This window comes from Pinus tabuliformis, chromosome 9 (assembly GCF_031772625.1).
Source record: "Pinus tabuliformis cultivar Carrire ecotype Pingquan chromosome 9, CPIR1, whole genome shotgun sequence".
Taxonomy (NCBI): domain Eukaryota; kingdom Viridiplantae; phylum Streptophyta; class Pinopsida; order Pinales; family Pinaceae; genus Pinus; species Pinus tabuliformis.
Window position 1 is genome coordinate 1065640630 of NC_142307.1, and position 13727 is coordinate 1065654356.

The 13727-nt window shown below is 34.2% G+C and overlaps 1 protein-coding gene across 4 annotated transcripts in view; it reads left to right on the plus strand.

Moving 5' to 3' along the window:
• Positions 1 to 1003: 1003 nt before the first annotated feature.
• The window catches only part of LOC149152434 (beta-glucosidase 12-like), a 68329-nt gene continuing 55605 nt past the window's right edge, over positions 1004 to 13727 (plus strand). Inside the window, exons 1-2 of one of the 4 annotated variants that reach the window (XM_089445813.1) lie at positions 1004 to 1459; positions 1731 to 1797. In XM_089445813.1, the coding sequence (XP_089301939.1) occupies positions 1289 to 1459; positions 1731 to 1797 (238 nt within the window). In that variant the 5' untranslated portion in view covers positions 1004 to 1288. The remainder of the gene's footprint in view (positions 1460 to 1730; positions 1798 to 13727) is intronic. The other 3 variants (XM_089445816.1, XM_089445815.1, XM_089445814.1) reach the window with 3 other exon arrangements.

Here is a 13727-nt window from a genome sequence, read left to right on the forward strand (position 1 = left end):
ATTAGATAGTACACAAGAAATGTTAGGCATAATAGTGTCATTGTTAGAGCAATCACCGATGGAATGGTCACTTACGAAATTAGATTTGACTTCTTCTTTTTTAATGATTTGTCAGGCATGGACAAATATCCAAATAAATTTTCCTCCACTAGGGGAATTATAGTACATCAAGGATCACCCAACGAATGGAAAATTAGAAATAAGATTTCCATAAATTCGGAAATTATTTTTGAATTTATGTGAATATAAGAATATTCAACATTTTTCCAAAACTTTGGTTAAAGTTACAAAAGCTTAGCAAAATAATCAAAAATTATAGTCCCTTGTGAGACAAAGACTAATAAATTCACCACCATTGATTAAAATTGTGTCTATAAATAAAAACTCCATCAGTTATATCATACCATTTTTCAAAATAATATATCCTTTCTTTAAAAATTAGTTTCCCTATATATAATCGGATCAACATAACGACTAATCGAATCAATATAACAAGTGAAACTCAAGTGGGACAATCCTAACCCTATGCAATATGACCATTCCAAAAGAAATATAGCAACGGATGGTGACCTTTCATTTCAATGGGACAATCCTAATAAATCATTAAACATAAAATGGTGGGAATAGCACTCAACCATCTATTTCATACACTTTTTAGAGATGCGTTTCATATCATGGTTTTGTCATTTGCAGCAATGATAACATAAAGGTTTAAATATCTATTGTGAGAATATGAGTCAGCCATAGAGGTCAAGCACTTTCTAAGATTCTCTTTGCATGATGTCGCTTTATCATTTTTAATTGGAAGAGTACCATAAAATATATAAATTGCAGTACAGTAAGTTGGGTGAGTCATAGAAATGAAGGATGAAATGATGAAAAGGGTGGACAAAATTGAGTGGCTACAATTTGGACCGTCGAATAGAATACCCGTTGAATTTCAACGTGAATTTTTTGAACGGATCCCTCCATCCTACCGGTTTTCACTTTCGTATATTTCATCATTAACAATTGAACGATCTTAACTCGCCCTCTGCCAATAAGATTCCTTGTTCAACTATATATATATAGCAGCTGCACCTCCTTCCATATCATTGATGACTATGGTTACACAGCATTGTGAATATAAAGTTGGGTTACAAACAACTGTTGTTTGTAACGCTTAATTTTTATTCATTTCGACTCATCCTTGCCTACACCTACATTCTGCTGCACTTCGCAGTCGGCTATAATTTCGACTCATCCTTGCCTACATTCTGCTGCACTTCGCAGTCGTCGGCTATAAAGGATGCCAATGAAATGGGCGTATGAGATTTATCGCTCTCGTCTTCTTCTTCTTCTTCTGCTCGCAGCTACTACTCATTATGCACATGCAGTTGTTGCAGCGGATATTCAACAACTCAGCACAACAATGTTTCCTCCTGGATTTATATTCGGCACAGCGTCTTCCTCCTATCAGGTTCCCATCCTTCCTCAAAATTCCTCCTTCTACCCTGTACTTTATATTTATATTTTTTCCCACGTGTGGTTCACGGATATCCATGAACAGCTACGTCTACCTTAAGAACTGGGTAGATCGACCCCGAAGGGGATCACACCCTTAGGCTTATATCTAGACCGGATCCTAAAAACTTTCAGGAATTGATCAGATGACCTCCTGATTTGCGAAACACGAATTAAGTTAACTCTTAAGGTTATATTTATATTTATATTGCTTAATTATGTTTCAGTTTGAGGGAGCTGCCCGAAAAGGAAGAAGAGGTCCCAGCATTTGGGATAAGTTCTCCCATATACCAGGTCTGCCACTGAACCAGTAAAAGACTCGTATTTTGAAACTATCTTTTCATCCATACCCAATCTCATATAGCATTCAGAAGAATGAATATACCTCAAAGAATTATAAAACTACTATCACTAGCTTTAGTGTAATTTTATTCGCAAATATCACAATATTATGTATGTATATATATATATATATATAAAAGCAGGTATATTGTTGGAAAATTTTCTAATAATAATGGTAATTTTATTTGAAAATATCACAATATATATGGTTAGATATTTCCAAAATAGTTTTATTTAATATTTTGATTCATTATTTAGTTTTTGATGATAGATGAAATTATTATCTGAAATATTGAATAAATCAAAATATTACACAGTACTATATTTAAAAACTCCAACAACTTAAATAATTGTAAAAAATTCCAATCACTCATAAATACATATATATTTTATCTATAAACTTAGGGAAGCTTTTCAATTCTCATATTCAACGCGTTATTAATTGACTACATATATTCTTAAGTGACAGGCCACACATTCACTTTGAATTGAAAACTTATATGTTTTTACATGTGTAGTCATGTGTTTTTTTTGTTTTATGAAAGTGGTGGACCCTTGCGAGGGTTTAAAGATTTATAATTAAGTCGTTAACAATTAATAATTATCAACTGCTTTTTGAAGGTACTATCTCGTTATAAAGTATTTGCATTATGTATCACATTTAAAATAATTAAAAATAATTAATATATGTATTATATATCACACTCAAAATAATTAATAACCAGCAATTTTTCTTGAATGTAAATTACACACATTTTAATATCATGGGGCTGACGATTAAAATAATTAATAATTAGCTTATTGTTTTTAAGGTAATATGTTAGTGTAAAGTTCTAAAAATTTAATAATTAATTATTGTTTTTAAGGTACTATGTCATTATAAGGTTTATGGATAGTTTAGTTTCATGTGCATTATATTTGAAGATTTGGTTTGGGGTATGTCATATGTATTCTCTATTTTCGTGTAATACACATTTTGGCAAATTTTTCTTCAAATTTTGAGTGGCATGCATTGTATTGCATATAAAAGAATTTATGTGCAAAATGAAATGAAGAGTTGAACATGGAGAGAAAAGTTTAGGAGAATGTAATATATGGTATCAAGAATGTTTGTCCTATAATGTTGGCACATGGAAATTTTTTTTGTTGTGACAAGTTGTATTATGTGGATTTTCTTTTAAAGGAAAAAGCCTTGTGTCATCCATAAGAAAGTTTTATTTGTCCATAAGAAATGTCAAAGGAAACAAGTTTTAAAGCTACAATGTATCACAACAATTAGGTGTGAGACACCAAAAAGAGAAAACCTTGTGTCATCCATAAGAAAGGTTTATTCGTCCATAAGAAATGTCATAAAGGAAACATTTTTTTAGAGCTACAATGTATTACAACAATTAGGTGTCAAACACCAAAAAGGATAAAAGCATGTATTGTCCATAAGAAAGGCTTATGTGTCCATAAGAAATGTCATAAAGGAAGCAATTTTTTAGTGCCACAATGTATCACATTAAAAAAAATTGTTGCAATGTGGTGTTTTAAGAGGAAAAAAACTTTCAGTGCAAAAATGGTTCAAGAAAAAATTACAAAGATACAATGAGGGTAATTTACCTTAGATAAAAAAAGAAGGAAATTTCTCTTTAATGAGGTGAGGGAAAATTGTCGTCACATGAAAAGGAAAATTTTGGCATCATGATATGTCGCATGAAGATAAATTTTTAGGCAATGTAATATATTGTTGGAAATAGAAGTTCTTAGAAATATGATATCTCGTAATTAAGGGAAAATTAAGGTGATGCCTTCTTTCACAAGAAAAAACACTTTAGGTGCACAACATTGCAAAGGAAGAAACTTTTGGAAGGCATGAAAAGGAATTCTTAGTGAAGCTTTTTGGGAAAATTATTCCTTTGAAATTATTTATTGTCACGAGGAAAAAAACTTTTTCAAGATGTGATACGTCATGCAAGAAATGAGATGAAGTGCAATACGTTAGACCGTTGAAAACATCATGAGGATACAAAACATTGCAAACGTAAAAAATTCTAAATGATGCAAAATGTCACAAGAAAATCAAAATGATGTGTGAAACATCATGGACAAAAATAGATGAAATGAAAAAATAACTCAAAGGCAAACAAACTTTTAGAAAGTAAGAAACATTGCAAAGACACAAAAATCTAAAGGATGTGAAATGTTGCAATGAAAACAAAATGAGGTGTTATACAACACATCATGAAGCAAATATCTCTTTAGTAATGTACTATCTCATTGCCACCAAAACATCACCCCTATGCAATACATCACTCAAAAGATAAAATCGTTGTGCTCCATGATCCAAAAAAATCTATCACATCAAATTGAAAATCTTTGCAATGCCCAAAGTGAAAAGCTTTATTTCCCCAAATTGTATCACACTTAAAACAATTGTGAGTACAATATGTTTTTGGAGCCATGTTTATTCCAACATTCCTTAGATCATGACAATACATTCTATGTCACGTCCTTCTCCAAATCTCGGCAACAGGCCTTGTATTGAACCATTCTCCAAATCCAAACAATACACCCTATTTTGCAAGTCAAAAAATGTAGGCTGCAAAACACCATGTAGGAGGAAGCTTTGTTCTCATGCAAAAGTTATATTTTTTGTGATGCAATATGTCAACAAGAAATGATTGCTGAAGTGATACAATGTTTTGTGAAGGATGTAACTTTTGTGTCACTTAATAAACTGTATAATTAAATTGGCTTGGATTTGGTTGATTCTAGGTTACAATAGTCGTGGATGTCATACTTTAACTAAAGTGGACTTGTGGTGCATAAAAATGACATCCTACTCCTAATTCACACTCAATAATGCTCACATTAAGGATCCACGTGGAAATATAAGGCTAAACCAATGGTCGTCGAATGGATCTTAACAAATGAGAGGGTTTGAGATACCAAATCCAAAACATAAGTTTGATAAGGCGATACAAACAAAGATGTATGACCAAGGATATTTCCATGGTAATGTAACAATGATCAATAGACATGAATGGTTGATGTCCCATTAAGACCTATGTTGTTTCACTCTTTCATGAACAAATAATATCATGCTCCTCATTATTTTAGATATAGTGATGGATGTGAGTAAAGTAATTTATGAAACATTATAATGCATGTATACTCTACATTTATATTATTAAATTACACAAATAACCTATCACCTAATAAAATTCTACATATAAATATATAATTTTATTTTTTTATAAACTATGAGTGAAACCCATGATATAGACTCTTCAAAAACAAAAGTTTTTTAAAAATAAAAATTCCATGAATCAAGCTTGTAAGAAGCTTTTAATCGCTAGGCCTAGTTACTTTTTTCATCATCTACCTTAAAAGGAAGCATACAAAGTTAAGGACACTTTTAAGTGCTTTAGTATAAAAATATATATATTTATGTCACACCCAATCTTAATATTAGAAATATATGGTGTAAATAATTGCTTGTGCGTTGTCTAGTTAACTTTGACTTCTTTTCATAATATGGAATTGCATGGGTATATAATTTAAGAATAACACTACAAAGATTAGTTAAGGAAAATTAATTTAATATTTAAATCTTTATTTAAATAAAGATTATTTAATAAAAATTATAACTGTGGTTTAAAAAAAATTGTCGCGTGGATAGTTATATATAAGTATTGTATGATCTACATCGATTATAGAAGAGAGGGCATCTATACTAGCGGTAGAAGGAAACTATAAGAAGGAATGTTCACACAGGATCTAATCTTCAAACTAAATGGCATGGAATTGTAAGTGTATTAAGCTCATTCTACTGTGAAGGTTGTCTTATTTTTGTCTTCTTTCTTTATTCACACTTTATGGTGTCATGAAAAAACATTAATGAACAAATAGCCTTCCTTTCCTGTAACTTGGCCTAAAACATCATGTCATGCCTTGGTAAACACCCCACTTTGCACCCAAACCCAAGCCTCCCTAAGCTCCAACCCAACCCATTAATGTCCTAACGTAGCCTGGTATTGATTATGAGAATGTTGTAGAGACAAAGGTGGCTAAGGAAACAACATCTAAACAAGCACCAATTATTTCAATAAGAAAATCAATACCCTTTTCCATTATAATTAATGATCCATGACGAGAGAAAAATAGTCAAATACATTAATAACATTTGCTCAAACACATTAATAAAATAATGTTGTCACATTTATAAATATAATAATTAAATTAATATTTAAGATTTTATTTAAAAGAAAATGATATATTATAGTTAATAAAAATTTTAACTATAAAAATGGTCAAATAAATTAATAAGTTATTAATGTTATCACATTTATTAAGAGATTTGTTAGGATATTCGGACACATAGGAAATAGTTAAGTATAACTTGGTCTAGTGTATAGTTAGGTAAAGTGTGTTTCTTTAGTATGTACTTTTGTAACTTACAATCCTACAGTCATGATATGTTCTAGACATGAAGTGATTTGATGGTTCATTCTCTCCTCGGTATTATTGACGCTTGATTTGTGGCTTGACACCCGATTGGTCCATGATCTCTATTTAAAGAGCATGGAGGGTCATTTGTAAGGTGACCATTCATGAGAGAATCTTATGTAAATTTTCTTTATTTTACATTAAAAATTGCCTAAAGTGGTCGTGTTGGCTCAAGTTGTTGATTGTTTCCCTCTTTGAGGGTTTTAACCACATTAAAAATACTAGTGTATTGATCTGTGAGTTGTTTGTGAGCGGTGTCCTTTGGTGTTCTATCTGAGGAACTTACCCTGTAAATTCATACATGGTATCAAAGCTATTTGAGGGTCGCATCCATTGGTGATCCAAATCCGAAGCCGGTACAACTACATCTGACTGTCATTTCCTAGATCTACAGTAGCTAGACGCTTTCGGGTCGAGAAGATTGCTCTATTGTGTTAGAAGCATCTATTCTAGTGAGGAAACCCTTTTGTTCCACACAAAAAGGTTTTTCGTAGCCCTAGCTCCATTATTTTTAAGATGTTGAGGCAAAAAGGACTTTCTCAAGTAAGCACACACTCCAAAGCTTCAATGAAAAAAAAAAAAAAACCTTCATCTTTTCCAAAAATTAATAATCTTTTAAACTAAGTTCACTTGGTCCAAATTTACTTTATGAGAATAAAGGTCTTGGGTTCAAGTCTTTCTTTTTTTTGAGTTATTTTTTCAAAAAGCACATGTAACTTATGCTTTAAAATTACTTTATGTAAAGTGTTCTCACCCATTATAAAAAGTGAGTCACTTATAATTCTAAAGTCTCTTTCTCTTTTATCTAAGTTAGAATTTAGTGGGTAGCTCATAAAGTACCATTGTAAAAATGACTTTCACTTATTTATAAAAGTGGGTCACATAAATTCTTTTTTTTAAGTGAGTTAATTAGTTTAAGCTTGGAAAGGGGGGGTATTTTTTTTAAATATAACATTATCATTCATGTCCGTGCATTCACTTACTTCGTCGGCATCTTCAACAACTTTTCTTCAAAAAGATATAGCATCTTCATCTCGAAGCCGTCTTTTTTTTTAATTAACCTAATTTTCGAGATCTTTCCCTTGAAACACTTAGTTTCAACATCTACATCTTAAGTTTATGTTAAAATGGAAATTTCATGCCAAGTTATTCTTGACAGCACCAACTACTTCCAATGGTTATCCTACATTGAGGATTTACTTAGAAGTAAATATCTTTATAGGATAGTCTTAAGCCAAGAGGCTAAACCTAAAGATGAAGATAAGCAAGCCAAATACGAAAATAGGCAAGATCAAGAATGTGGGTTGATAGGCATGTCTATTTCTCCAAACCTTAGATTCTATGTCGCAAAACTTGATACCCTTGATGAAGCAATGAAACATCTCAATAAAGTTTTTGGAATTAAAAATGAAATTAGAGTCCATCAACTCGAAAATTAGTTGCTTACGTTGGACCTTAATAATTTTTCTTCCATTGAATATTTTTTGCCCAAGTTCAAGACCCTTATACTTCTCTTGGAAGGTGTTAAGGTTAAGAAAGAAGATGGTAGCCTTATCTATTCCATTCTTACTAAGTTGGAACCAGCCTACTCTGTGTTTGTTTCCACCTTCCATTTTACAATAGAAACCTTTATTTCTCAAAGACAAGACTACAAGTCCCCTTATTTTGATGCCTTTTGTGATTCTTTAATAAGAAAACAAGAAAAACTCTTACATCTTGGTCTTCTTAATATTGGAAACTCTTCTAAGAAAGCCTTAGCAGTCCAGCAGCAACCAAATTCAAATAATCCTAGAAAGAAGCATACTAAAAAGAATGGTCTTAAACCAAACAAGTGTCCTAAGCAATTTTAGTCTCAAAATGAAAAATCAATTCAACAAAATGAAAAGGAAAATAAAACAAAGGGAAGAAGACTGATAGACATTGCAACTTTTGTAATAATGATGGCCACTTAGAATCCAAATGCTTTAAAAAGATGGAAGCCTTGGAAGCAGCAATGAAGAAGCATCCATTTGGAGCACTCTTCAACTTCAACTTCAACTTCATCTTCAGGAATAACACTTTATGCATGTGGTTTTCAAGCATCTCAGTATAGTTATGCACTAAATGTATCTTCCTCTTATCATTCTCATGAGTGGCTCATTGATTCTGGAGCTTATTAATGCATGGCAAAAATAAAATCCATGTTTTCTTCTTTAAATGATTGTAACACCAAAAATATATATGTTGGTAATGATAGATCTCTTAGTGTTGTAGGGACTAGAACTATTCATCTAGACAATTATCAATTTAATGATGTATTATTATTCCTACTGTTAGCTCTGCTACAGTTTGCAATATTTGATGGATAAAATCAGGTCAGGCAATGCTCGTTTGGGTTGCAAAAAGCTTACAGCAGTTTATTTTATCCTTCCCTTTCATTTTCTGTATTCCCTTATAACTCCCCACACCTTTGTTTCTTTCTTCCCCTTGAATCCTCTTTATTCTCCTTTAAACCCCTTATTTCCTGTTTTTCTCCCAAAACCCCTCATAAACCCTTTTTCCTGGACTCCCGCGCGTTTTTTGTTCAAATACTATATAACCATGTGTAAGTCCCTTTATTTAGTTAAAGCCTTTGTTCGCCTAATTTCAAAACCCATATGTTGTTATTCACATAACCGTGCACATATAATAAAAACATCACTATCAGCGGGCCCTCACTTGTCACATCACCTGAAATACGCTCTTTTAACCCTAGCCGTCTGATCCTCCTTTTTCTGATCTAACGACATACGTAGCTCCCACTCTCATAAACCGCTCGCCCATTAGCCCATGGGAAAGTGGTTTCCCCCGCCATCCCATCTACCACGCGGCGTTTTATACTTGATCGTGCCCCATGGTACGAAAACCACCCTTCCCCCGTGAGCGGTGCAGGGAAACTGCTTACCACCTCCGTACCCTCCTCCCGCGTGCTATCTCCCGCGCATCTTCCGCTCCCGTCAGCCGTTGGATCATTCCCGCCGTGATCCAATGGCCATCGTTCATCTGTTCACACTTTCTCCCGATAGCCCGCATACTCCGATCTCCACCGTCCATTTTGTCATCCAACGGTTAATATTCATGCTCAGTCCATCGTCCATTGTCAATGCATTTTCCGTGTTTTGAGCCTGTCCTGTGTACGCGAAGAAGGAAAGAAACCATAATGCGGTACTCTGCACATAAAACCCTCAGCTATCGCATTCAACACAGTGTACCTCCAAGGACAAGAAGGACAACCTTGAGCAGATAAACATGGCTTTTCACCTGTTTGTGGAGTACAACAGAGCAGCAGAAAGGTCATTTTGTCCATTAAAGCAGCTAAATTGTATCAGAGACCATATCTAATTGTAAATGCGGTTGGTGGTCAGTTATGACCCCTCCACGCATATGTTAGCAAATATTTTTTGTGAAAAAACTCCATATATACTGAAAAACAAGATGTAATGAGGTTGATGAATGTTATCTTGATGTAAACTTCAACTTCTGGAGACTGCAACTATTGTGACACCTGCAGTTTCTGGTCTTCACTTTCATCTAATGCAAGCTTCTTTTGTTGTTAATTGCTCACTTTCCACTTCTTCTTCTTTATTCCAGGTTGTGCCTGTTATGCATTTATTCATGTGTTGTTGATGTTTAGCATTAGAAGGGCTGTCATCCCACCTCTATGTTAGTATCTTGTTGTATCATTGAATTTGTATGCAGGTTTCTATTGTTTTAATGCCAAAGAGTTGTCATCCTGTCTGTGCATTAGGAAATAGAATTATAGACCTTTAAACTGGTTGCAGCTGGCCATCACAGGGTCCTATGCATCTGTTGGTGTGATCGGTATTCTCCATCATCACATTTTCTTCAAACTGTGAGTAATTGGTGATCTAAAGCCTTGTAGTCTGGGGGTGTTCACCCATGTCTGGGGTCAAGCATAGTAGAAGTGGTTATCTGGCTTGAATATGCAGCATTTCTTTCATTCATCCACCATTTTCCAATATTTTTGTTGAGTTTGTAATGTTCCCGAGCATCTCTGATATAAAACCTAGGAGAGTTTCTTGGGGTGATAACACCTACCTTATCCTACAAGCTTCTATCTGTATATCAAATAACTCATCTAGGTGAAGGTAAAACCATTGAATTTTCACCTCATGATGGTGTAATTAAGGACCTAAGAGATCCTAGATAGATTTTAGCTACTGGCATTGTTGATTATTCTACAAGGTTGTATAAGTTTAACAACCTTGGGTCCTCAACTCTTCCCTCGGTATTTGTTGCTCATAATGATGAAGTGAGCAAACTTTGGCATGAGCGATTTGGTCACTTAAACTATCGCTCCCTTCAAAATCTATGTAAGGAAAATATGGTGACAGGTCTTCCTATGGTATCTGGCAGGGATGGTGTTTGTTCCGAATATGTACTCACAAAACATCATCGGGATAATTTTGAAAAACGTGCCTCTTGACATGCCTCAGTCCCTTTACATATTGTGCACAGTGATTTATGTGGTCCACTTCTAGTTGTTTCATTCTCTTGCTACAAGTATTTCTTAACTTTCATTGATGATTTCTCCAGACGCACTTGGGTATACTTCTTAAAACTCAAGAGTGAAGTCTTTAACATGTTATTTTCCTTTAACACCTATATTGAGAAACAATCTAGACATCAAATTCTTAAGCTAAGATCTAATAATTGCGGAGAATATGTTAACAACAAATTCATCAACTTTTGCACTGAGCATGGAATTCAATTGCAACATATTGTTCCATATACTCCACAACAAAATTGTGTAGCTGAAAGGAAGAATCGCACCTTAAAGGAAATGGCTAATTGTATGCTTCAAACTAAAGGGCTTAGTCTTAATTTTTAGGCGGAAGCAATTAACTGTGCAAATTACATAGTAAATCGTACTCCTGTTAAGGTTTTAAAGAATATCACTCCAAAAGAAGCATGGAGCTCAATTAAACCATATGTAAGTCACTTTCGTGTTTTTTGAAGTAAAGCATGGACCCATATTCCCGATGAGAAACATAAAGCCTTAGAACCTAAGAGTGAAAAATGTATTTTTGTTGGATATTCTGAAGATGTCAAAGGATATAGACTTCTTCCACCCAAATCCAAAAATGTTATCATTAGAAGAGATGTAAAGTTTGCTGAAAATATATCGGACTATGAGACTAGTTCTATAAGAGCCCAATCGTAGGGTCTTCTAATAGATCTACTTCTGATGAATTTAAATGCAATAAGAGGCAATAGTTTACTTTCTTACAAGAATTTTAAACAAATAAAATTTTACCATTTACATTCTAATCCTTATAACTTATGGAGAACATTTCATTTTAATAAATTTACCTAAGTAATCTACAAAGGAATAGTTGTACCAGTGGCTGGTGGAGATGCCTTTGAGCTGCTACTCCTACTGAACACTCCTCTTGACTGGCCCAACTAGATTTACCTCCCAGCCAACTAGGAAATAATTCCTAGCCCAGGAAACCTCCACAGGTTCCCTAGCTCTCCAAGCCCAAGTCCAACTAGATGTAGTGTGTGTGTCCAAGATGAATGATCCAAGCCAAGAAGAAAAATATTTCCCTCCTCTCAACAACCCAAGAAACCTCCACAAGTTCCTAAGGTCTCCAAAAATCACAACAAATCCTAAAATCACAACCAACCCCAAAATCATAAGCAAGACTCAACCTCCCTCTTTTCTCCCTTCCCCCTTCCCTTTTTATACTCTCCCTCCCTTCTCCATCTCAACCACCTCTCATTAATGTCATTAACTTCTCATCCATCCTTACAGTTGACTTCTCTTCTCCCAAGTAAAGTTTGGAGTACATTTGGAAATGTGACATGAATATAAAATTGGGAAATCAATGGGAGGGGACCATGTCTTCTCCCAAGTAAATCTGAAACTACATTTTGGAATGTGATATATATATATATATATATATATATAATTGGAGAAGACCATGTCTTCTCCCAAGTAAATGTGAGGGTACATTGGGGAATGTGAGATGTAATTAAATGGAGAGGACCATGTCTTCTCCCTAGTAAATGTGAGGGTACATTGGGGAATGTGAGATGTAATTAAATGGAGAGGACCATGTCTTCTCCCTAGTAAATGTGAGGGTACATTGGGGAATGTGAGATGAATATATATATTATTTGAAATAATGGAAGGAGACCATATCCTACCTAAGATTCAATTTGAGAAGGTAAGTTGGGAATTTGAATAATAGAAATCATGAATTTTATATTAGACCAATATTTCTCAATATTTTCAGATAATGTAAACATTAATAAAATTTGCAGGATAAGATTTAAGTGGGGCATTACATACACCCCTCCTTCAGAAAAATTCGTCCCGAACTTAGAATGAAAAGATACAAGGAGTTCGAAAGCATAGCAAACCAGAGAGAGTTATAATAGTAAAATTTGATAAGTCAGACAATGACATTACTTCCCATCAAGAGTCTTCAACTGATTTTTATCCTCCTATCCATCCTGACCTACTTCCATTCCCACCCTATCTGTCGTCTATTTCTTTATCAATGGAAACATCCATACTAACCACTGATAAAACGGACATGGTGGAAGCGTCGAATACATCGACCTAACTTCCCCAGCAGGCAACTGGCAATCATCATCACATGTCTAAGGAGCGTGTCTACCACTGCCCTCCCACGATTCCAGGTTTCGGAGGATACAGGGTGGGAAATACCTCCACCCCTCCTTACAACTAGGGTCAACGCCCTAACACGAACCACACTACAGCGTTGGTTGGACTTGTCATCGAATAATCCAGTCACGTAGTCTCACCACCTGTCATTTGTATTTTACTCATGTCATATGAGTGCATATCAAGTAGATACCAAATGTAATAGAACAATGTACATTATACCTTCCTCATGAGATGTCTCGACTTTCCCTCAATGGAAGAGTAGATCTTGGCTATCATATAGTTCTTTCCCCCTATGGGTTAGCTCTCATTCATGCATTTATATAACAACAAGATATATAATCCTCATGTTATTAAGTCTAGTATCCACTTGTCAATATTGCAATTCATACTAGAAATAAATCATAAATTCACTAAGTCATTCATTTAAACCAATCATATCCACTTGAGTCATATATGAAACAAAATAATTCTGATAAGTCACGCACTAGATAATTCACCACTAAGTGAGTCATACATTTAGGCCATACATCAACCATTTCCATCGTCAATATCAAATCTATCAATTGATTTATATAAGTAGTTTCACGTGTCCAACCAATTGCATGATCATAAATAATAACACGGGGCTGCAAAATAGAGCCTTAGCATGGGTATCTATCTACGTCAAAATGGGCATCATAGATGCTCATGTGATAACCTTGTGAAACCC